Source organism: Hydractinia symbiolongicarpus, chromosome 14, assembly GCF_029227915.1.
Source record: "Hydractinia symbiolongicarpus strain clone_291-10 chromosome 14, HSymV2.1, whole genome shotgun sequence".
In the NCBI taxonomy this organism is placed as follows: Eukaryota; Metazoa; Cnidaria; class Hydrozoa; order Anthoathecata; family Hydractiniidae; genus Hydractinia; species Hydractinia symbiolongicarpus.
The window spans coordinates 6,759,997-6,785,391 of record NC_079888.1 but is presented as its reverse complement, the minus strand read 5'-3'; the positions used below and the strand labels follow the sequence as shown (position 1 = coordinate 6,785,391).

At 32.3% G+C, this 25,395-nt stretch overlaps 1 protein-coding gene across 5 annotated transcripts; it reads right to left on the bottom strand.

Moving 5' to 3' along the window:
• Nucleotides 1–1,066: 1,066 nt before the first annotated feature.
• Nucleotides 1,067–24,945, bottom strand: LOC130625000 (forkhead box protein P1-like). Of its 5 annotated transcripts, XM_057440075.1 has the most exons (14): nt 24,804–24,945; nt 21,251–21,302; nt 14,078–14,716; nt 6,889–6,959; nt 5,077–5,105; nt 4,843–4,924; nt 4,611–4,698; nt 4,333–4,416; nt 3,479–4,139; nt 3,160–3,338; nt 2,880–3,001; nt 2,471–2,701; nt 1,985–2,047; nt 1,067–1,880 (listed from the first exon to the last, which is right to left on the bottom strand). In XM_057440075.1, the coding sequence occupies exons 3-14, from the start codon at nt 14,684–14,686 to the stop codon at nt 1,829–1,831; spliced, it is 2,271 nt and encodes a 756-aa protein (XP_057296058.1). In that variant the 5' UTR covers nt 14,687–14,716; nt 21,251–21,302; nt 24,804–24,945; the 3' UTR covers nt 1,067–1,828. The 5 variants fall into 5 exon arrangements, with proteins under 5 accessions (XP_057296058.1, XP_057296059.1, XP_057296057.1 ...); XM_057440076.1 differs by lacking the exons at nt 21,251–21,302; nt 24,804–24,945 and adding an exon at nt 19,803–20,269; XM_057440074.1 differs by lacking the exons at nt 21,251–21,302; nt 24,804–24,945 and adding an exon at nt 16,799–17,183.
• Nucleotides 24,946–25,395: the final 450 nt, after the last annotated feature.

Genomic DNA, 25,395 nt, shown 5'->3' with positions numbered 1-25,395 from the left:
ATTTGTATTTTTTAGATTACATTAGGTTACATTCTTAGTCAAAAAGAACCAGAAGAGAATAACCGAACTTTTAAAATTTTAGGACTTAAGAAGAACTGAGAAATTTTGCCTTAATTTTTCTTTCTAGAGACATCTCAATCGGCAAAAAATTAATTCAACATTACTTTCCTGGACAATATAAGGACATTTTATAGATTTTGTCAAAGTCCTAGAAAAAACATCAAGAATTTTCCAGGACATTTTTTCTCAGAAATTTCCAAGACCAAGGTCTTCTAGCTTTTCCACGCAAAATGCTATACAAGTTCTTCCTCGACAAGTTGAAGAGTAAAGAAAGCTATGTTGCGACGAGAGTGCACTGACTGGATATAAAGAAGACAACATAACAGCCGCCACTAAGATAATTATGACACTTGTTAACGAAGGTGTTTTAGTTTTGTCGGCAAAAAACCAATATAACGATTTTTCGAGTCAATTTGAGATTTGAGGACTTTTGATGAGAATTTTCAACAATCTTTTGAGACGAAGGAGATTTGATGACATTTTCATATTTTCTCAAAGAAATTGAGAATATTTGAGTTGGTTTTAAAAGTAAATCCATAAGTGAAGAACAAGTTATTGCTGGAAAATAGTAGAATTTCTATACAATTTAAAAATATAAACATGGGTTGTAAAATTAAAATTAAAGAGATTTGAGAAGTGTTTAAGGAAATTTTTACAATTGAAGAATTAAGGGCTTTTGAGGTGGCGTGGCAACCTTGTATATTTTTTTTGGTATGCAGGTAAGTTTATGCTCTTCAATGCTGTTCTCCAACCCTACAGTTTTCAAATTCTCGTTATATTTTCCAGTTTGTTTCATTGGAAATCGTATATTTTCGCGCGTATAAATTTATTTCGCGCACCAACGAACAATTTTGCGCGATTGAGCGAACATGACTATGTTGCGCGAAGCCAAAAAAAATCCATTTTGCGAAGATTATGGATAGAATTTATTTTCGCGTAAATGAATCAACTTAAGGTAATACGAAAAAGGTGCAAACACCAAAATCACGCAATAAACGAGTTTCAGTTATGTTCAACATTTATATTTTTACAGCGTTACAAACAGTAGACTTTGTCAACAATAACAACAACACTGGTATATACAAAAGTGCTGGTCGGTTTTTTAAAAACCCGAATAAAATAATCTGACTTTTTGCAATATCTACAAAAAATTGAAAAAAATAAACTAAAACACACAAAGAAACGCTTGGTCAAATATGATAGCGATTTGAGATGGATTACACGAAAGGGAAGCACGAAAGTGAAGCAAGAGATACACGCCTTGACAAAATGTCCCAAAGGATGATATTCTCCCAATGTCAAGTTAAGTCAGCAAAGAGAATATTTCGTGCTCAGTTAACATAATTTCGCACGATGATTATGTTTCTCCGAACTGTGGGCAATCGAGTTGTTTACAGAATTAGATTTAATTTAAATGTTACGACCTAAAGTAATGGGACGCCAAGCTTACAATCTAAAGTAATGGGACGCCAAAACGGTCATTAGTAGATTTAATTATTAGAGTAGCATAAATACAAGATATAAAACTAAGAAGAGTACTTCAAGTATAATACTATACCCCCTGCTTGGTTGCCTAAAAGCTTATGGCAGCGGGGGGTTAAAATTAACAAAAATATATTACCGCATAAATTTAAATATGAATAACACAAAACAGTATAAATAAATTTTACTTTCAAATCCACTCCTAAAGATCTCGTCATATAATTCCTCTCGCACGGAGAGAAAGTGACAGCAACCATTCTAATCGAGACAAACATCGGAGGTTTTTTCAAGATGCCGTTACCACCGTAACGGTCTCATTTAGCGATCTCTCGTACTCTCTAAACGAAAAAAAACACATGAATTATGACAGCTAGAATACAAGGTAACATTTTAACTAGAGAGTCTGTGAGGAAAGTTAAAAAGGTTATTTTAGATTACTTACTGTGACGTCATGTTTCTTAATTCGTCCTCGAATTCTTCCTTGATCACCGTAATACCAGGTTGACTAAGAAAAAAGGTCATATATTACTTAGATGTTTTAGGTGGAACTTCTTCCTATACAAATACACGACTTTCGTTGATTTTCCGACGTGAATAAGGTATCAATACAGCAAAAAGCTATTACTTTCAGTGATTTTAGTAAAAAAATTAATATTAGTAGTAAGGAATCAATCTTTTGAAAATCATACTATATTATCAAGTAAGAGAGAATTAGTGCAATTATTATGAAAGTATAAAAGTATATGGAAACAATAAACATGTGACATTCTTGTAAAATATTTCCCTGACTTTTTTTTGGCGTTATTTTCCCCTATTTTACAGACATTACTTGTCAAGTATGTTCTCTTTTTTTCTAGACGCTACGAAGTCTGTACTTATTACAAAGAAATAAACTAATTTAATCATCTAAATTTAAGAAAAAAATTACTTCTCCATTGAGTATTCGTCACATTTTCTCATCTTCTCTGGAGGACCAGTAAATACTTCATCACGGGGTCCTTCACTCTCCTCCTCTTCGTCATTTGAATCCTTTCTTATTGAATTGTCCATAGCCATAGAAGGAAGAGGTTCGTCTGTTACGTAATCATCTTCTGGTTCAGGAGGAGAGTTTGAGCCTTGATTGTTGTTTTCTGATGGAGCGTAATATTCGCGTTTCGGTCTGAAATATCGAGCAAATATGTATAAACAAACATGGCAACTATATATAAAAAATTTAGACACTTTTATCTTCATTAACAGTTGCTTCATTTTCCAAACAGTCCAAATTATACCCAATTGTAAGATATTTCATAGACTTGACAGATGAGGCCACGTGACAATATGACATGCCAACTTACAGTCCTGGTTTTGTCATCCTTCGCCTGAAGAATTCAACATCGTCCACCGTCCACACAGCACCTTTATGATTTTCTTTTCGTACGAAACATTTGTGTAAACTGAGATTATGTCGAACTGCGTTCTAAAGAAATCGTATTTTCAAAATTTCCGAAGGTGAACTTTGAGAAAAACATGCTGACTCTACCGACGTGATTCCACTCCTCTAGCAATTAGAAATTTCATGTCAAGAGTCCAAAAAGAAGTATTAAAAAAAAAAAACTAAAAAAATTCTTGGCTTACCTTCCATGTACTTGTATTCTTTCGAAAGTATGCAAAATTTTTCATAAACCATTGGTAAATTTCATTCAACGTTAATTCACCGTTTGGCGAATCGAGAACACCTTGCCTGATAAGCGAGGCGTATGTGTAAGGAGGTCTAACATCTGGATCTTGGTACAAATTTCCCTTGGTGCGTAATTCTAAAAATAAATGTTACCGACACTACCGACACGAAGCAGTTGTAAATGCATAATTTATAACAAACCACTTCAGCATTGAAATTTTTGAAAACAAGGTTCTGTAAAAAAAAGTTGATCTATGTCTGAAATAAGGAACGTACCAAATGACATACCGTGGCCAATATCCACCATTGCTGCGGCTTCACCTCTGCGTCGAACGGGATGGTAGCCTACAGAATCGTTACTTGGCATTTTGTGACCACTTGAAATATGAGAAGGGCCCGTGGGAAGTGTTTCTACCATCATTGAGTTCCGATGCAGTTCTTCACTATGCGAGACTGGAATCAATCCAGGTACGGAATAGCGATCTTCAATTGGGCTGCGTGTATCGTGTTCAGGCGATTCACGTTTCATCATCAATCCAGGTCTGACAGGAAACCCATGATGAACTGGAAAGTAGTGGCCTGGTGGAATATGATAATGACCTTGTCCATGCATTGTTTTTGTATGAGAAATGTAACTTTGATGACTTGTGGGTGTGATAACCTGACCATGTGAGGTGGAGTGTCTTCTCGGTGATGTAGACGGCGATGGAGAGTTTTGACGTTCCCTTGATTCTCTAGAAACAGGGTGTGGAGAATGGACGGCACTTCGTTCACTCTCCATATGTGGCATGTGAGGTACTGGGTGCATATGATGAGGTGGAGGCGGGTAAGGAACTAGAACCATCTGTCCGTTTGAAGAAGGTATTACAGGTACATGGCGATCCATACGGGGCGGAGGAGATATGGAGTGAGCTGTCGTCTGTAACATGTATGATCCCTGCGGAGAAGAGTTTGAAAAAATCGCTACTATAATAAACAAAATTCTAAAACGCTAATATAAAAAATAAAATGCTAATTTAGTAAAATAAAACAATGTATGTTTGAATGACGTTTCTTATTCTTTGTTAATTTTAATTGTAATTTAATTTTTTTTTTTACACCAGTTCATGCAAGAGTAGTAAAGTACAAACCTTATCATTTGATAAGCCCACTTTTTCATTTGAAAATTGTAGATGGCCTAACATGGCTGAAAGTTTCGATCTTTCGTAAGATAACTAAAAATTAAAATATTTATTAAAAGAACATGTCGAATGGACTATATTTTACCTTGCCTTCGTTTCTCTGCGATATGTCTGTTGTGCTAAATATGTACGAAATATATACGAAATCGGAAACATGGGCTACGCTACGCGCTACACCAAATCCTCTTGTTTCAGTTACACTTCTTCAAAACGAACATCGAAAATACCTTTTCTTCCAGTTCTCGTACAACATATCCCTGAACACGAGCTTGTGCAGCACTCTTTTCATCCAGAGTATGATAACAGTCAAGATGCCTAAAAACAAAATACTTTCATATAGCATAAGAAAACATTCACTACATCGGAGAAAATGAGAGATTATTTGATTGTCCAGTGTCGTTAATGTTTCAAATTAGCTAGCAACAGATTGATTTTCAACAGAACGATTTTTGTACCCACCTGACAAATTCTCTTCTATCAGGAAATGATCTATCGCAACCTGGCCAAATGCAACGACCATCACGAAATAATTTGTTTATAACTAAATAAACAAAAAAAAGTATATATAGCTGCGTGGATACTTACCAGTTATAGTGTTTCGTGTATTGTAAAGCATAAAAGTAGCTATCGGGTAGCCATTTTAAACAAAATACAGTTGTTACTATGGAGACGGACTGGTATTAAGTATCGTACCTGTATGTTCATCCATTTTAGGTTCACTTCTAAAAACAACAATATTGAACAGATGAGAAAGTTGTCATGTTATGGAAACCGCAGATTGTTATAAACTGAAAAAAATATGGTTGACATGAAATACGCATGTCCTGTTTCATTAGATAAAATGTTTGTATAGATTATGTTTGACCACTTTAATACTGTTAATATTATATTTTTTAAATGTCTACACTACATAACTCCGTTTTAGAACGTTTTGCTGTTTGAAATGTCCAGTAGACCACTAGAACTTTTAATCATTACCATAATTTGCTATGTGGCAGATTTAAACAGTACCCCGGTTTAAAAGTAGGTTCGAAATAGTTGTAAACACTACCCCCGGTTTAAAAGTAGGTTCGAAATAGTTGTAAACAGTACCCCCGGTTTAAAAGTAGGTTCGAAATAGTTGTTAACATCACCCCTGGTTAAAAAGTATGTTCAAAATAGCTATAAACATTACCCCGGTTGAAAAAAGGTTCCAAATAGTTGCAAACATTACCCCCGATTGAAAAGAAGCTGCGTGATAGTTAAATTGAAAATTAGGTTCGAAATAGAGCAAAGGTGATGTATGGTTCCCATGGGCTAACTTCATTTTATTATTTTTTTGAAATTAATTATAAAGTGGGAGAGATAAACCAAGGTCAACGATACAGTCTTGATGTCGTTTCATTAAGGTCAACGATACAGTCTTGATGTCGCCTTTTATCATTACGTTTCAATATGCAGCTTCCAGCGTTTTGTATATAGACATGTGCATTAGATTATTTTTCTGGACGCGACGTCTGTATGTTGGACGGGCAATTTTTTTAACAACCAATAACAGCTCAGAAAACGCTGCCATCTTTAATGTAATAGAAATTGAGCATATCGAGACTGACGCTGTGAGTTGCGGTTATGAACGCTTGGAAGGAGGCCTTTAAAGGCGGTTTTCCACTCAAACAAATGCGGTCGAATCGATCCAAGGCGCTTTTATTAAAATTGGTTTCCATTTAAATTCGACTATGCCTCGATCGATAGCGATTCATTTCAAATTTATTTCAAACAACGCAAATTTGATATGAAATAATGATATTGAGCATGTACTTAAAATTTCATGATAAAAATACGATAAACAAAAATATTTTTATAAAACTGTCTTTGAAACTTCTCGAGGAAGTGTCCCAAGAAAACGAAATCCGCGAACTTCTACAATCTCAAATTCCTCAACATTCATTTGCGAATTAAACACTTATCAGTGATACATTTTCATCTTTTAATTGTTGCTTGTGTTAAATAGTGTATTGCTGTTGCTGCATCAAATACGCAATTATATTTTCGTTTGTTTAAAACGTTTTTAGCCATTTTTCTTTTTTTCCCGCTTCTAAGTGAATGTTCATTTCTCCGTTGATTTGTTTACATCACGTGGGTTTAAATCAATCTCATTGGATAAATTTCAATCGATCGACGAAAAAGTAGAAAGCAATCCTACTTTTGAATTCAATCGAATTCGACCGCCAGGTAGACGTCGATCGACGAAGATTATGCAATGTTCTTTTTTTTAATAACATCGGTGTGATCGACGTCGATCCGTTCGATCACATTTGTTTGAGTGGAAACCCGCCTTAAGCTAACTAACGAACAACACCGGGCAGAAATTATTGGTCATAAGCTGCTTGACACAATACTTCACGGCATATCTATTTACTACGATCTATTTTTAACGTCTTTTTATCGGTAACAAAACAAAAAAAGGAAATGTAAAAAATTAGCACACAAAAAAGTAGGATCAAGGAAGAAGAGAATTCTACATACATTTGTCGACTACCATGCACTGGTGAATTATTTCTTGAACTTTCACCATTTACTACCATCTCTTTATGCGGCTGAAGAAAAGAAAATATATACATTAAAATAAAATGATGCAGCCTTTTATCAGAATGTATAAACAGCATTAATAAAACGTCAGAAAATATATTAGCTAATAACGTGATTGTTTTTGTGTATGTTTCTTTCAAGAATATTGCAAAACATTATTATACAGTTTCATAAGCAGTTATGAGGTTAGATTTCATGAGAAACAACTTCTTTTTTGTGGTTTACAAACAGATGAAATAAAAAATACAATAGAGTTGACAATAAACACAAATAATTCTGAAATTACAGATCATCACACTCCATATCGATTTTATAAACGTTTTTCCAGATGTTTAGATGTCTATAACTTGCGCAGAACACCTTACTGACCATCTTATTGTTGATATCATGTTTCAGAAAACAATATTGTATATTATAAATCTAATCACACAGACCTTAGGGGTAAGGATTACGTCCTTCTTAGCTTCATCTCGGTAATAATTTGTCGCTTTGCCGTGGTAGCTGTGAAGTTTAGTACTGCGAATATACGCATCTTCATGAGTTGGACTTTTTAAATTATTACAATAATTATCTTTCATATGAGGACTCAAATTCTCTTCATTATCACCATTAATCCCATTAGCCCTAGCTTCATCGTTATCCAACATGTTCTGATGTATTTATATTCTTAAACGACTACAGAGAGAGAGAGAGAGGAAGAGAATGAAATTTTAAATGTATTTATAAAGACGTATATTTTATAATATATCACGTGATCTCTACCAAAACATGAACCAGTGGAGATGTTTTCATCAATCAAACAACCGCTTCAATCACTAATAAAAACAACAACATCAAAATAACATCAAACTAATGTTCTCTCCTCTCTTTCTTGTTTATTAACCCACAACAAATCACAGGTTTGTGTTTTGATAGCAAAAAAAATTGTTTACCTAAATAATATCAGTTTACTTGTTTTTGTTGACAGTAAACAATAACTTATTGACATGCGACCTTTGAAAAGGAAATTTACTATTGTGTACCGCCGTTCCTTTCCGGCCTTTATTTATTTATTTTTTATTTATCTATTTATTCTGCTATTTACATCCATTAGCTCATTTTTACACATGAAAAAAATAATTCTAACAACAACATGAAAGAAACATGCAGTCGAGACACCTGGTAGGTTTAGTACAACACCTGGTTTCTATAACATATACAATCAACTTTTTTTTTGTAGGTATCTTTAAAAACCGGGTTAGCAGAAATACACAATTTTTCTTTTATAAGAATATCTGCTTTATAAAAATATCTAGCTGTTATTGCAGGTTAAAAACAATAGCTCTATTGTTTAGAACAATAGAGGAATAAGAATAAACGACCAGCCTGGTTAGAATTTGGGTACTTGAACTAGTAGATTTGAGTCTGACTAAAAAATTGATTCTCATAAAAAGTAAGTAATCAAGTAATGTTTTCGCGTGACTTTCACAACGTGGCTTGTTGTTATTTGTATTGACCAAATTGATGCTAGTTCTATTCTTTCCAAAATAAATATTTACATCAACTTCATACAGTTCTTTTATAATTATTATTTGTATTCTTTTTTTTATTTATATATCTTATTTATACTTTTATGAAATCTTAACCTTACTTGTTTGTTTATTTGTTTTTATTATCTTACAGAATAATTATAATTTTTTATAAATATATGTCGTGATTAAGTTACTCAAACATGCAAAAATGAAAAGAGTCAACAAATTTACCATAAATTTAAACCACCTTGTAGAAATTCTTCATTTGATCTAATGCAGAAGGGTTTTATACAAAAATCGAAACTGAATTTTTTCTTGCACTCTTCTTAAGCACAATTTTTTTCTGGGCTTAATTCATTTGTTCTCTTATATTTTATTTTGTCTATAGATAAATTCTACTGATTAAATAAACCTTTAGCAGCAATATATTAAGGAAGAATTTAAAATTAGAAGGTTCAGTACAACTTTATCAAAGTAAAAGAAATAAAATAAAATAAAAGATGTCTGGATATTGAACCATAAAGTCTAATGCTAATTTCTTCTTTTTTTCACTCAAACATGTATTGATAAAGACTTGAAAACAAAATGGTGGAGATTTAGTTACAGGTTTCTGCTAATTTTATATAAAATTAAAAGCATGCGAATTACACAATTTTTACCCCACAAAACGAACTGATGATAAAGAGAAACCATAGATATACTGGTAAATAATTAACAGGTTATACACATTTCTTCCATGTCTTAAAAAATCTTCTGAAATGCTGAAATAAGTAGAATTTTTTTTGAAAAATACTTTTACCAAATTATAACTTTTATTACAGGAAAGTAATTTCGAACATAGTTTTTTTTCTTCATAAAAATATCCTAAAAGTTATGATGTTGTTCGAAACAAAACCTTTTAAGACTTCACATAACTTTCCAGCATGACTTATAAACGTGAAATGTCCTGCAGAATGTTAGAGATTAGACATTTCAACAATGGATTCAAAGATTACAGACTTTTGGAGTACATTTTTCCTTTTTCTTTCCCCTTAAATTATGAATTATAAATCAAATCTGAGCTAAAACTGTCATAAGCAGGCTTTAGTACCATGATGAATTTCAACAAAGGGGTAAATTTCCTGTTATCTGACTTCCTTCAATCTTTCCCTTCTTTACAACAACAAAGACAATAACAACAACAACAACAACAACAACAACAAAAACAATAACACAATTAGATAGCAGCAACGTTCCATACACTTATATTTATAAAAAAAAGCAGGCTGTGTTTAATGTCATCCTAAATGATATAACTGTAATAACTTTGTTTAGTATACCAGCAAAAATTCCATAGAATATAAGAATATTCAAAAATACAGATCTAAAATCCCTTGAATAAAAACATCCTTACAAAACAAGACCAAGAAATGTTAATTCCAAAAACAAAATACGTCTATTGAAAAAAACTTTTTTTAAAAAGTATATTTCATCTTCAAAACAACATTATGTTGAAAGAGACATCACAAACAGTATTCATCTCATTCAGATTGTATACAAATGTTTTTTTGAAATCAACAACCAATCAAGTTGAAGTTATGAGTAGCTTAATCAACTCTCTACATGCTGAATGTGAGCACCTGTAATAATCAATCATGTTGTTTATAGAGAAAAACAGAAAGAAAAACTTTCGATGAGAATCTTCTATGCAAATGATGAAATAACAAAATGTAGTCTTGAATACATGTAAAGCTAAATTGTAGGTGAGGTGTCTTTCACATAAGCCCCAAGAAGAGAAATAATTATATATATTTAATCAGATGTGCAAGGTCATTTTTCAAAGTGAATTGAATAAAACATACCACGAAAGATATTAATTATCCTAGATAAGAAGCCAAACCTTTTTTCTGTTTGAACCTTAACAATAACTTATTTACAATCTTTATAATATTGACAAATTTGCAAGCAGCTTATAGAAAATATTTCAAAATCATGCAGTTGTGAGCATACCACCTATAAATAGTTTCATTGAATAGACAACATGCCAGCATACTCTCAAGTATCATGAGATGCAACAGGTGGCAAGAAGATGCTTTATTTACAGGATGCCACACATATTCACAGCTTATGTGCAACAAACAAACACAGCTTTTTTTCTATGCTCACAATGAGCAATGCATAAATAAAAACAAAATACTAAGAGAATGCTACCATTGTGGTAGAAAAATAAAATACCCCTTCTTGTTGGAAAACCAACTAAGTTACATTGACTTGGTAGTACTCTGGGTTTTTCTCTTTGTCTCCTTAGCTTCAGTAAGGCGTGCATAAATTTCTTTAATATAATTTTTATATCCTTATTTTTTTAAAGTACTTTATGTTTATAGCTAAAAAAATATTTTTATTTACCCATTCGCTCATTCATTCATTCAATAAACCGATAAAACTTTCTAAACCTTTTCTAAACCAAAATTTCTAAGAATTTATGTTTTGAACAGTGAAAGTAATTACATAAAGATGTAATCATAGGTACAAGCTGGTCGACACAACTTACACTTTCTGTGAAAATCAAATAATGGAGAAAAGAAGTATTGACAAAGTATGCTTAAATTTTGAAAATAATGTGTTACAAACATAAAACAGCAAAAATAATAATAATAACATTATACTCTGCAACAGAGAGATAAACTAAGGTTCAGTGAAGTTATCATTTCAAAGACTTGTGTAGCATTATTGTAGCAGAAGCAAAATTTAAAAGAGTTGGCACTGCCTTCCTGTTTACTTCGCATTGAACAACAGTCGTAGAATTGTAACAAAACATATTCTGAAATTAAAACCCGTAAAATAACGAAATTATAATATAATATGAAATAAATATAAGATAAAACATATCAGAAATACACTTTAATTTTAAGACTTCTTATTTGGAACTATTACTCATCTCTCTCTCTCTCTCTCATTCATCATCGCATGTATTTGTGATCAAAAATATTTTGTTACTGTATATATTAGTTAAGCTGTTCATCAAAAAGGGCTTTAAAGACAATAATCTAATCAAGTAAATTTAATTTGACTTTGTTTTTATCATTAAACAAAACATAACAGATCTTATCTATACAACTATGAGAAACATGTTTATTTGAAACAATATAAAGTAAAAAATAATTATAGTTTTAATAAAATAAAAAGAAACAATCAAAGCAAGATAGCATGACCAAATAAATTCTAAAAAAATGCAATAAAACGGATTTTGTCGATTGACATTCAACATAAACAACCACACACAATTATTGTTTTGAAATGTGTTCCTGACAAAGGTAACAATAATATGAACTTGTAGAATTAAATTTATAAAAAGATATACATAAAGTCACCCAAGGCCTGAAATATTCTCAAACTTCCCGAAAAAATCAAATTAACTAGTAAATTGTATTTTTTTGATCAGAATAAATTCATTTACCAAATCAGATATCATAAAAACAGGCCAACATGGATACTGATATCCATAGGGATAAATCCTGCAAAAAGTCTAACGATCTGATGTATATATATACAAGACTAAAATATAGCAGCATTGCACGTTAGTTGTGATTGCATTGTGCCAGTTGCCCTTGTTAAGAGCTGTCCCTGGTAAATAGAGTATTAATTTTAAACCTTTGCTTACATGAGTTATTTATTAAATTATCTTTTAAAAGAGTTCTCAAATCTGGTTACAATTAATACGTTAAAATCATGAAACAACTTCCTTAAGAACTGAAAAGAGAAACTGAAAAGAATTTATTTGAACTTCATCGCATGCTATGAATCAGAAAACAATCCGCAGTACATACATGGTTCATATATAAATGACGTTGTAAGATAGGGGGAGAGGGGGGACCAAATTATATATCACTACCAGCGTTTCCCTCAGTTTTTCAGTAGCTTGTTGGGAGTTTTCTCTTCGCTTGTGTATAACAAACTGTGCACGTACACAACAAAAATAAAAATACATAAGTTGAACTCATTATATGCATGTAGAGGATAATGTTTAATACATGCAGAATGATTTATTGATCACTTTTTAAATATATCTTAGGGGATTGGAGTCAACTTGTTAAGAAAGATGGGAGGGGGGGGTCATAGACTTTTTAGGGGGATGTCATTTATGTATGACCCCAATTCCTAAAGAACACCAATTTGGTTAAGAGCTAAGACTCAAGTTGGAGATCAAACGACTTGGCAGGGAAAGATGAGTTGACCAGTAAAAGGTCATTGTCCATAACAAAGATGGCTGGTGAAAATGTGGTTTAGAAGTATGACTTCCAATGTCTGTCAATAATTTGGATTGCTTCACTTATTGTAACAGTGCACACAATTCAAACATATTGTTCAATACAGTATACTTGATTAAGCTTTGAAAAGCCCTAGGAATTATTGTTGTTAAATAAGTCCCCACCTTCGAATAAAGATGGATTACCTGAATTTAGTACCATACTTGCTTTTTAAAAAAAACTATATGTTAACGTTTATCTTTTCATGCAAATAACTGTCTCAACTAATGACTGACAAGCATTGACAAACATTTTGTCCAGCAGAATATAGGTTTAAAAATTGTGTCAATAAATTATTGTTTTGTGATATTGAAAATTTATCAAGCCCTCTCCTTCTAATGAGCTCAAAATCATCTCTGAGAAATAAGCCCCAGGAGGCATAATTAATTAAGTAAAGAAGAGCTAAAAAAAACTTTGAATGCTTGACATATTAACATTTGCTGTGGTTATAAAATATTCTCTGAATGGAATCTAATAACTTTTTATCTAGCATTATCTCACAGTTACATTCGGGTGATAACAAACATAAATATTTTTAAGTCCAACTTTAAATCGACAATATGTAACGTGAAATCTTAGTGATCAAAAAGTTAAAAATAAATGTTTTTATTTTAAATACTAAAGGAATTAATCTTCCTTGGGATTAATTTCAAGGTACCTGTCTTGTAATCTGATTACTTACTTTAATATACTTACTGAAATAGGAACACAACACTTATAATATTCTGTACGTTTCATCTTCAAGATGACAAACACCCTTCCAAAATCTCTGTTTGTTACAAAGATATCTTTAAAAGTTTTTGTGTTTTCTGAAGCTTAACTTTTACACAAACTTCTCCAAAACTGGTTGATACTAAAAGATCTACTGGTGAAATAGGATGTCTTTGTGTGTTCTTATTGTGATAGAAAAAACTATGTTTATTATAAACAAAACAGTCCAGATGATGTTGTTATCATTCCTCCTAATAAATGTAGAAAGGTTAGAAAATCTAAATAAATTTGTTTCCATTTCTATCAATATAAACAACTTCATACCCCCTGAGATGTTTACTTTAAAATAATAAGCAAATGAGAAAAATATTTTGATAGCTGGGGGGTGGTTGCATGATGTCATAAAAATCTGACTCGGCCAGAAACATGTGACAACAGGAAAACAAAAACATTACATTGGACTGGTAAAATTCCCTGTTTTCTGGTTTACAGATTGTCAGTAAATCAACCCTTTCTAAAGATATGCAGTTATTGATTATTGGAACATTTTAAAAGCTTAAAATTATCCAGATAAAACTAGTACAACTGGCCAGAATAAAAAGTAATGTATAAACTTACAGATTTAGATTCGTGTCTTCCCAATTCATACGACCTACTTGGAGCAGAGGTGAATGTAACAGCATCATTATGATGACTTTTATTACTATCAAAATTTTCTTGCTCACTTCTTGAATACCTTGTCTCTGGATTTTTGTCTCTTGGCAATGTATGCTCTGTTGTTCTTCTAGGCTCTTCAGGTTTTCCAGGGTATTCATAAGTGGCACGGTTAGAATCTCCGGAATCAATACTTTGTGAATTAACCATCTTATATTTCTGAGTTTCATGAGAGACAGTTTTGCTTTCAGGGGGTTTCCCTGTATGTAGTAAAGGCTCTAGGTTTTCCCTCATAGATTTACCACTGTCACAGTATTGAGAACGATTTAAATCAGACATATCTCGTTCCGTCAACCTACTGGAAGGGGCTCGTTGCTGAGACAAGTTTTCAAACTTTGTTATGGATGTGTCTTTTTGTCGAATAAAAGTTGGTTCCACAGTAAAATATGTTCTGTTACCATCATTATTATCGTAAGTGAAGTTGGATGTTTTTGTCAGTTTTTCGTTGGTGTAAGCAGGTGAATTTTCTTGGTTAAGAGGTGCCAAAATATTGTGCATGCTGGTCGGTTGCATTGCAACAAAATACTAAATGTTCAGATGTATCTAGACAACAAAAATTGAAATGGGTATTGAATTTTTCCACATTTTAAACATATACAATAACCTCAATGGGTTTCGGGGGTGTGTGGCCTTGTTGTTATGGAGTTCGCTACGTAATTACAAGTTCCGTGTTTCGATCCAAAGCTCAGGCATGTTTAGCAAGTGTCTTTACCACAGCTATGGGTCAACCCATGCCATGTGAGGGAAATTGGGTAGGTAATGCCAGTGTATACTTAATGCATACATTCCGGACACAGGACCCACATTGATAAAAGTGTTTCCAACACGGAATAATAATAATAAGATTTTTTTTAAAACAGTAAAAATTCAACTATTTAATTATTTCAACTAGCTGTGGCAACTGTATTTCAATGGTTACAGAGTTAAATAGCTTCATATTTGCAAACATATGAAATTAGGAAGTGTATGAAAACAGACTGTCAACCTTAAAAATGCATGAACATAAATATACACAAAGAAAATCGTTTTACATCCCTCTGATTTTCATAATGATTAGGCTTCTGGTTATTTTATTTAATCAAATTGACACTCATTTCAAACATTACAGAAACCATATTTAACAATTCTTGTTTTGAATTTTACTACTATATAACTTTTTGGGTGAAATTTCAACGAATTATTTGGTTTATTTAGCCTTTCTTTGTTGCTTACATGGAGCTTAAAAGGATTGGAATATGACAATAATGCTAAATGTTGTAGACCTTAAAAAGTTGTTTAGAAAGTCTTTTTTAAAAGCGAGTCTTTTCTTTTCAAGATATTTATATATTTTTAGATATATTTATGCCACATAAATTAAAACCACATTAGGGCACTGTATAGCAAATTTTAATACTTTCTGCCATCAGTATTTTGGACTTGTCACTAAGGATATTGTCAGGTTTTATAAGTATAATCACAAAACTTTTTATGAAAATAAAAGAACATATGTGGTATATGTTCTTTTATTTTCAAAAGAAATTAGTGAAAAAGAAGTGAGTTTGTGGGTGAAAATGATAATTTTGTGGGTGAAAATGATAATCTAAACTTTTAAAATGCGATCTATCGAAGCATTTCTATCATTATTTTTAGTTCTTAAACTTTTAAAACACGATCTAACGAAGCTTTTCTATCGCCGTCTTTTGTTCTGAAACTTTTAAAATGCGATCTAACGAAACTTAAATCTTTGTTAAATTTTATTTTCTTTCATTGATCTCTTGACGACTATAGCAATTAAATGCAACAATGGGACACACGCAGTTCACATGAGCTAAATAAATTTCGCGAACAAGACATGCACCCTATTGTTTTCAACATGCAAAAATAGCTCATGTATTTAACAATACGGTAACAATAACAGCGAAAGTTCTGACGCTACCAAAAGCTTGTGCCAAGGTGATAACTATCGTGTACATGCAAAGTACATTCGAGCGGTACTATATGTGGGCTGTTGGATGTTACAGGGAATTGTCTGGCAGAGTGAGGACCCTAATTGGTTTTGCATAGCTCAAATAAGAATCAAATGCTCTAGGACTCCCCATCTAAGCCATGGCTCATCCTGGAAACAATAGACAGGATACATCCCTCTATAATTTTGAGGTAATTAGGTAAAATATGGACATCTATCTATCTATCAGTTAGGCTAAACCTACAAATCAGGGATACCAAGAGCCAGGGGTCAGATCCCCGGTCGAAACATGTTTTTTAATTAGAGGTAGTTTGCTGTATAGTTCGGATTAGCTAAGGCATGTTTGAAGATTAAACCGTACCAAATCAGTTTTAGTTGTTTTGATTTCATTTTGAGAACAATTAGGCATGCACCCACTTTTGTATAGGTATCAATCTACTAATTTTTAGTAAATATTTATATTTTTGGATTAAATTTCTTTGGTTACTGTGGTCTGTTGCTACAAAAATGCTTTTCCATGTACAAAAAAAAACTGCAAACTTTATAAACTTTTTAAATATTTGGCAATTCCCCTAAAAGAGATACCTTGGGAATAAATCAACAAAAGATCTTTTAAAAAATCAACCTCTAAGTTGAGCTAGGCCTCCAACATAGGACGGGTAAAAATAGTAATTGATCACCTTTAACTAGAAGCAGTTTCATCTTCCCTTCAGCACAACAAGCGAAAATTTGTCATAAATGAAACTGTGGTTGGCTGCACCGTAAAGCTGCAATATTTTGTTTTGTTTTTTTTGTATTTGGATGACGTCATAAAACCTGGTCAGTCTCGCATCGGAAGCGGAAAAACACTGGAGCGGCCCTCCATAATCACGTCCCCAGGGCTTTTCTAATTGACAAGAACTAACGAAAAAGTTTGTGTCGTTATCAGTAAGGGTCCAAAGAAACAAAGGGCTATCAGATCCAAGGTTAAGCACTTTAACTAGCCAAAGTGAACTATGTTGACTAAGGTAAAACCTGTTTATAGCGCACATTCTTTATAGCTGACACATCACTCTACTACGGACATCTATGAAGAATGGAGAAACAATAGCGAAATGTTTATTTTTTCTAGAGTGTACGCTGTTATACATCTTCCTCTAAAATAACGTCTCCATAAATAAAGCACCCAAAACTGCGTAGCATCAAAATATCAAAGTTTTTTGTGAAGTCTTTTATTTTTTAAAGAAGGATAGCATTTCTACAATATATATGGCCTTTCGGTTTTAACCTCTTGAGAAATCTTACGATGACTTTCACCATACACCCTAACATCTATGTCACATTTTTTAGTCTTATGATGTCTTCGATGGAGAGGTTTCACAGTAGTGAGCTATCATAAAAAGGCTGAAAATTTTCCCGCCTTCCCGAAGGATAACCCTTCGCTTTGTTGGTAAGCTTTTAGTAATTTGTCTGTGTTTGTCTCGTTTTGCTTTGTTGTTTTTTTGGTCTCGTAATAGATTTTGTATGTTATTTTTTTCATGTAATACATAACAACACAATAATAATATAACTTGATTGGTTAACTCTCTCTGTTAATTAGAACTATTTTTTTTATTTTATCTCTGTTCTAAATTTAGGAAAAAGTTAATTTTAGGAAAAAGTTAAACACACGGAGGACGAGAGCATTAAACTCAACTTATCGACCAATCGAATTTCAGAACTCACAATTTGTAACAATATGAGATTGGCCTCCTCCTGAAGGTCAACAATATTTGATAAGCGAGTTAAATCAGTAGGAACGAATAAAAAGTTGGTTTTAGTAGCATAAAGTTGCATTTATTTAAAGCTTCTGTGACGCAGATCACACGCTTGGCTTAATTGCCACTATATTAAAGATGGCTGCGTTTTCAAAATTTTTATTGGTTGTTAAATAAGTTGTCCATCTGTGGGAACTTTGAATTTTTAAAGATGACAACATACAGGCGTCGAGGGAGACAGAAAAATTCTAGCTGCAGCCAAAAACACCTCAATAGAAATTGGTCTTTTCGAAAAGTGTAAAATAGATTTTCACAAGATTTTAAACACCTACTTCGTGTTTATACCACAATTTTAATCATCTACCTAGCGTGACGTAAATAAGATTATTCTGCTCTGAAAATCGCGGAAATGTATTGTGACGAACAATACATTTCAAAACTTCAAATCATTCTATCAGAAAAGCAGTAATACTTTTTCAACCGAACAAAAAAGTCCTGGGCACGAAGGTGTAAAGAAAATCACACGCAACATAAACAATATTAAAAAGCATCAATGTTGCTATAGTGACGACAAGATTTTTGTTTCAATATCTAATTGTGGCTGATGAAATCGTAAATACAACACGACAAAGAAATTGTCACGACACAATCTTGTTAAGGTTTTGGTAGCAACATCGTCCCCAGGCTTTTGCAGGAAAGTACTACGTTTAACTGGCAACGATGGACTTTCGTTAATTGTAGTTTATTTCCTTAACTGCGTAAGAAGTAAAATCGTTGCAAAGGGGTGGGGGAGGGAGGGCCAGTCTCAGTGTCTCCTCTTGGGGCTATCATAGTTAGCTCCAATAGTTAGAACATTTCACAAATTTAAAAATTTATATGATGTAAATTTTACTGTGGGATTGTCCCCTCTGCTCCCTGTCCGGTTTGTATGTGCTATGCTCCCAGCAAGGTTGCTTAGCACTCAACGGTAGAGATACTGGGATAGAGGTAGCTTAGAAAACGCTGATACGATCCTTTGTCTCACAGGTAAAGTAGTCTCTAATCACATGCATTAGAGTGTATTAGAAGACACATGCATGTCTATAGTGGACCTTCTTCCTTTATAAGATTCACAGTATAAAAAAGAAAAATGAGAAATCTTTACAGAGAATCTTTATTGAGCTTTTTGAAAACGCCTAAGAAAAAGTAAAAGACGTTTATAAACGCCCAAAGCATTATATATAAAAATATGTATAAAATTGTATATTAGTACTCGTGGTTTGCGAAATCAGTACTGCTTTTGTCGTATTAGCATATCGTATTGCTTTGAATAAACGCCCCTCTTCTACGTCTGTCCATCACTCAAAATGGTACCGCAAGTAGCGAGACACACGCAATCCAGTAAAAAAGGACGGGTTAAACCGTAGATTTTTTCACGGGCCATCGACTTGTTATATTCTGTTATGATAAAAATTATGCGTTTCAACGATCCATCCGAAATATCGGATGAAGATACAGTCAATGCTGCACCAGCTTTTATATTACTGACGATGACGATATGTGTACTTTGACAAGAAAAAACAAAAGAATATAAATCTTATTAGCGCCCTCTAGAACAGACGCCCAGGCGTTTATTTGAAGCATTACAATACGCATTATTTGCTCATAACATCAAACACACATTAAACTGATTTCTTTACCAAAACGGAACAATCTGACTGGTTGCATTTTTATTCCCGGTTCGTTTCGATTCAAACAGGAAATTATTTCAACTTTTTATGCGGATAAGAATATAAAAGTATTATAAGAACAAAAGAATAATTACCAGAATAGCCAATCACATCAAAGTATTTTTTTTTGTTTCAAACCTGTTCCATTTTGTTTGTAAGTGGAAATTCAGCTTTTTCGAATTTTTAAAAAAGTTCAAATTTTTTATCAGATACTCTTGCAAATGTATATACCAAAGTACCTTATTTCCCTTCAGAACTTCTGCTTCTTTTTACTCTATCACATTTTCCACTTCCAATAAAAACTGAAAAATTCTTTTGATAAAAACACAATCGCCTAAAACAGAACTCCAACAACGAGAAGAACAACATTTATCCAACAAAAATTTTCTCATACAAAACAGCGAGGTAAACAAAAACATAGTGTTTGCATTCCAAATTGCGTAAACAAAACCATGTGAATAAACAAGACAAAGAAAACATAACATAAATAATTAATCGAGCAACACAAAAAAGCGCTGGCAACCAACACACGGGACAGAACAATAACAAAGTCAAAACAATAACAAGAAACGAATCAAGGTAAATAAATTATTTAGAAAATAAAACACGTTAATAAACCTGGTCACGAGATGATGTACAGTAAAAAGAGGATAATAAAAACAACAGCAAATAATAACAACAACAAACAGAAAAATCAAACAACAAACAACAACAACAACAAACCACCACAGCATTAACAACATGTAAAATAAAAGCAAAAATGACGTCGGTAGTTGCTATAGCAACAACAGCACAATAGCAATAAAAATAACAACAACAAAAAAACAACAACAACAAAGACCTCCCATTGGCAGCAGCTGAAAAAAATATATGAACAACGCGTCTTTGTCTGTTTTGTAAATAAAAATAAAGCAATAAAATAAAAGTTTAAGATAAATATTACTATCGATAAAAAAAAGTTAAAATAAACAAAATCAAATCAACATTTTTACAACAACATTTTGTTTTCAACTATTTTTTTGCGTCAGATGATGTTTGCATGACGTACTTTACTCAACGACGTCGTAATTTCGACACGTGTAAACTGGAACTTATATTAAAAGCGAGTGCAGTTTCAGGGCCGTAGTAGCTCAGGGGACCTTCAGGCACGAACCTTATATTTTTTCGATCATAGTTCATATGTGGGAGACATAAACAACCTCATCTCCAGGACTTTATAAGTTGCATGTTGAAACAGGTTCCGTCAGGGTTAAAAACCAGGGCACGAGTTTCACATAATTTGTGTTAAGCCTATCTAGTGAGGTTAAAAACAGAATTTAGGGTGCCTACCACGACCCAAGGTTGTTTTCTTCAAAGCGAGGACGAAAGTGATCAAGAAGTAATGTGATATGTAAACTAAAATATTAAAAAGTTTCTTAGATTGCATAATAACTTAATTTCTAGATAAACACTAAGAATAAAAATGCTTTCACCGCACCAGTTGGTTAGGATTTTAAAGGAATCACCGATAAAACTGTTGTTAAGAAAATCATGCATCGGTTGCTAGGTAACAAAGAATTGCAAGAAGCGTCCATGAAACCTTGGAGGAAAGATGAAACTGACTGTTTCTTTCCTCAATGGTGGTTTACAGAATCAGCGATTTTATAAAATAAATTTAATAGTATGTATGAACAGAAAAAAATAATACCTTCTAATGTATTTGACTCTCTCTGTCTTCTTTAAATTTTAAGTTTCATACACTAAAATATAAAAATAAATAAAATATACTTTGTATAACATTGTAACGTTCCTAATTGGTCTCAGCTAAAGTTTTTATTGTTAAAAAATTGTTTATTCTCCATTTATTCTTTATGCTTGAATAGATTGCTTTGTTTATATTATTGATAGCAACAATATAATATTAAATAATTTTTTTAACGTCTACCATTTTGAATATCATCCTTTTTTGTCACCTGGGTACAAGCCTGATATTTTAAGCCACAAATTAATTTTTGTTGTTGGTTTATTGTGCGAAATTTAATAAAATGAGTTAAGTTTGTCTTTTCGACAGTAACTTTTTGCAAACAATCTGTATAAATTTTATAAGCTATTGGTGTCAGAATATTAAATGACGCCCTAATATGTCACGCGGTCGTATAACAGCTCTTTTCCAGACCTTTAAAACGTTTTTTTTCATAAAACGAAATAATTTTTCTTCGATTTTGATAAACATGGTCTTGTATCAAGGCTTATGATACCACAAAACAATTATAATAAAAAATTATTTTCAAGTGTTTTTAAATTTGCCCCTTCAGCAAAACAATGCATGTACTAAATTTTTCTACAAAAATCAGGTTTAGGATGGTGACCTGTACTTTTGTGATTTCGTCAAATGAGATATTCATTAGACTTTTATGTTATTCACAAATCAAAAATTCAAATTTAAAAAAAAAAGAGAACCGTTAAATATCAAACATCAACAAATATATTCAGTGAGACGTGAAAAAATATATTCAGTGAGACGTGAGACGTCAAAAAACATATCCAGCGAGACGTCAAAAAATATATTCAGTGAGATGTCAACAGATATATTAAGTGAGACGTGAAAAAATATATTCAGTGGGATGTCAACAATTATATTCAGTGAGACGTCAAAAAATATATCCAGCGAGACGTGAAAAAGTATATTCCTCAACGATTATATTAAGTGAAAAGTCAACGCATAAATTCAGTGAAAAGTCTACACACATATTCAGTGAGATATCAACAATACATACAGTGACACGAATTTAATGATTTAAAAAATTAACAGCAATAATATATCAAATGAGGAAAATTTTCTTCTTCCCGTTTTTCTTTTTATATATTTTCTTCTTCTTTTCAACAGTTTTATATATTCATGTTTGTATTTCACATTATTAAAAAACAAATACATGTTTTCTTTTATTGTTCGTGGTTTTCGCTTTCAGCGGTGTGAAGTAACATTTTGTTTTTTATACAAGTCCCTGTTTGAATTATTCTTTTTTCCAAAATCCTATTTTCGTTAATGAGGCAATTACTAAACTTATTTATTTATTTATTTATTTTTCCATCTAACAGACTTTTCTTTTTTGTTTTTGTTTTTTCACTTTACTGTATTGACACCAGCAACATAGAAAACAAAATAAACTCAGTACGGTCTTTTTATAGGAACATGAAATCATGCGAACAGCCAATTATGCAATATGTCAGTTAAAATCGTAGTAGATATCAACCCTACAAAGATTTTAGAAGGGATTTTATCTCATTGAATTGTCTCGCTGTCCCGAAAAAAGCAAGACAAAGAACCTTGATAATTTTTTGCATATGGCTTAGAAGTTTAATTTAAACTTCTTGGACCAAGATATAGATTTTAGGTTCTGATGCAAAAAAAATCGAATTGGTAGTTGACTTTTTTAAACGTTATCTCGTCACTAAACACTCAACACAAACGACGTTGTTAAACTTAACGCCGTTAATTTTACAAAATATGTAGATAAAAATTATTTGCTATCAGTAGAAATATAAAGTTAAATTTTAACACAAATATTAACGAATATATTCTTTTAATCGCTGTTTTCTGTTCGTTTTCGCTTTTAAAATCAATAAAATTAATAATGGCGGAAAATCGCGGTAAAAGTTTCAATATTCTCACAAGTAGTAAATTAAAGATTAAAAAACAAAGGAATGGAGCAGCGCTGAATACACACACGTATTTCTTATTCAAACCGTATTCGCTTGTTTGTTACACGAGAATATAGCCGATTTTTTTGTTTACATAGAACAGATTTGGGATACCATATTGGTTTGCGGTGTGATATTGCATACGCAAACCGCTGATCGCTGTTCAGCTATCCACTTTTTTCTCATTTCTGTTTCATTTGTGATAGAGTTTTTGTAAGCGAACAAAATTGTTTTGTCTGTAAAACATTAAATAATATATATATACCCAGCATTCTTGAGGGGTTTTTAGGCAGCACGTAAACTATAGCGTATAAAACATGGTACGTGATAAAATGTCCTGGAATTGTTTTGTTTGTTTCATCTGCATTGAGACAACAACCTTGAATTACACCACGTATCAACACAATATGTAAAATTTAATCTGATCATGAATTGTGGAATATTTTCACTTACAATTTAAAAACTCGTCATTCCTTAGGAGAGGGATGTCTTAGACCAACTTCCTCATCCTCAGGGCATTCCGTCCAAACGAACAAAAACAACCTTGGGGACGAGGTTGATCTTAAACAAAACTCAATTGGAGTATAACAAAATTGGCACGAGTTACATGTAGAAAGCGACGCTAAAACGTTAACAGTCACTGACTAGTTCTAAGATAATTTACTAATTCAGCACAAAAACAAAGTTATTCAATTAATTTGACCCGCAGAAACATTGTTTAACAAGATTTGTACAATTTTTTTTGCTGTTATAAGCACCTGAATCAGGACAGGACACGTTTCTTCTCTTTCCTTCCATGACTTGAGTTTGAAATTGATAAGACACATTAAAAATTAAATCTTACACTTTGTGCTCACCAACTACTGCATAAGATTTATGACGTGGCTTTAATTCCCAAATTTGATTTTTGTGCGAATTCTTGATCAGAAGTAAAAAGAAATGGTTGGCGTAAATTCTTAGCAAGATTTTCTCTCAAACAGATGAACGTAAAAAAAAAAAAAAATGAGCTTCCTACCAAGATGTCTTTGCAGTGTCAAGTTACTTGGTGACTTCTCTCTCTCTAGTTCTTGTCAGAACTGTATTTTTATATTTATATATTTGTTATAAATTATTTGTTATAAAATGTTATTTGTTATACATGTATCCTATACATGTGTTTTTTAATGTTAGATTTAATCTCGAAGAACAATGAAATGGAAACTCTGACCCAGCTAGTGCAGAATTCACTTATATGAAAAAGGCTACCCATGATGCATTTCGTTGTTTAACCATGCGAGAATATTTACCAGGTTTTCTTTCTACGTTTGTACATAAATGATCAATCCATGAATGCCAAGAAAATCCAAAGTCCAAAAAAGACGATGACGTCGACGTAACTACGACGAAAATGACGACGACGACGATAAAAATGACGACCGACACAACTACAACAACAAAAACAACAAAAACAACAACAACAAACGCAATAACAACAAAAAACAACAAGAAGGAGAAGATAACAATAATCTAAGACACTTAAAATAACGAATTTCTACAAAAACTTTTAATATACAACTTACCGCGATAAGGTTGTTTACTTCAATATTTTTATTTACGCACGAACAACAACATGCAACTTAGCGAATCTCCTTCGGGGAGAATTCTCTAATCTCAAGGCACCATTTAACAACATCTATTTATTGAACAAATTTTGAGCTTTACAAAAGTTTAATTCAGAAGAAATAAAAAAGAAGTCGTCACATCAAAAGATTTTTTTGCCACAAAACATACACGCATTAAACCAGAAAAAGTCGAAAATTAAGTGTGTAAATTTCTGAGTGGGAGAGCGGTTATATTTTTTTTGACAATCCTCATTATAGCATTTTTACAACTTCCTCTTTATTTATAGTTTAAAAAAAACATTTTTGTCTCTACGATGGAGTGTAACGTAAATAAAAACATCGTCCATTCCAATTAGAGCTTGCTGAATAAGTTTTTATAATACTATTTATTAAAAGACTTGAAAATAAAGTAAACAAAATCATTTCCGGCCAATCACGTTTCTCCTATTCAAAACAACAACAACAACGCGTGGTCCCATGGTAACAAGACATCATAAGAGTCTTTAAAAGACTTTTATTTTGTCAAATTCTGTACAAATCATTTAATTTG

What these genes read in the sequence shown, in the direction of transcription:
- LOC130625000 (XM_057440075.1), bottom strand. Translation starts at nt 14,686, where the DNA reads ATGCAACCGACCAGCATGCACAATATTTTGGCACCTCTTAACCAAGAA. An exon ending in TAAAATGGATGAACATACAG is followed by an intron (nt 4,925 to 5,076) that starts GTACGATACTTA and finishes TTGTTTATTTAG; the next exon opens with TTATAAACAAATTATTTCGT. An exon ending in AGGATGACAAAACCAGGACT is followed by an intron (nt 2,702 to 2,879) that starts GTAAGTTGGCAT and finishes TCGATATTTCAG; the next exon opens with ACCGAAACGCGAATATTACG.